At 58.5% G+C, this 804-nt stretch overlaps 1 protein-coding gene across 1 annotated transcript; it reads left to right on the top strand.

The window, feature by feature from the left end:
• LDBPK_100460 (hypothetical protein, unknown function) lies at nucleotides 1–498 on the top strand (the record flags this gene model as incomplete). The annotated part of the gene is made up of 1 exon (XM_003858837.1): nucleotides 1–498. One exon carries the CDS (start codon nucleotides 1–3, stop codon nucleotides 496–498), a length of 498 nt encoding a protein of 165 aa, XP_003858885.1.
• Nucleotides 499–804: the final 306 nt, after the last annotated feature.

Consider the following 804-nt stretch of genomic DNA (forward strand, 5'->3'; position numbering starts at 1 on the left):
ATGGCCTTGGCCTTCAGTGCCGGCGCCTTGGTGTTCGCAGGCGCTAGTGCACTCTACTCTTGGTACGCCCAAGAAAAGGCCCAGCGTGACCAGGGCTACTACTGCCTCCCACCGCGAGACGGCGACATCGCAGTCGAAACGGGAGCGGCAGTGGCGTTCAAGTCGTCTTTCCTTGCTGCCTCTGCCGCCGCTGACGGGGCGAGGGAAACAGCGGCAAAGGATGCGCCGTCGCACAGCCCAGACGCACTCTCTGAGGGATGCGGTGTGGCACTCTCCGGCGAGGCGGACGGCGGTCACCCATGTGTCTGCTGCCTCGAGCGCCACCAGTCCTTCATGTTTGTGCAATGCCGCCACATCTGCCTCTGTGAACCGTGTCTTATCCAGCTTGGCCGGGCCTACGAGGACAACAAGCTGCGTGCCCACTTCGACGGGCCAGTGCGGATGCCGTGCCCTGTTTGTCGGACCGTCGGTTACATTGTGAAGACATATGCTTCGTAGTTTCCCGCGCGTGCGTGAGGTGTTTGTGCCCCCCCCCCCAGAAAAAAAAACAAAATGGCACGATGCGGCACACGCGGGCACATGGTCACTGCCTGATACGTTTTTTTTTTTCGTTGATGTTGTATGTTGCGGTGATGCTCGCGTTGCTTGTCAGTCACTCGGTGTCTTGCTCTCCCTTCTCTCTCCGTGTGTCTTTACGACATTTTCTTTGTTATGGCGAGTGGTGGTGGCGGTGGCCGCGTTGCCTTGTTGGTTCTCCATGCGCTTTTCTGCACTGCATTTTTTGTGTGGTTCTTCGTTGCTGCT

Source organism: Leishmania donovani, chromosome 10, assembly GCF_000227135.1.
Source record: "Leishmania donovani BPK282A1 complete genome, chromosome 10".
Classification (NCBI taxonomy): domain Eukaryota; phylum Euglenozoa; class Kinetoplastea; order Trypanosomatida; family Trypanosomatidae; genus Leishmania; species Leishmania donovani.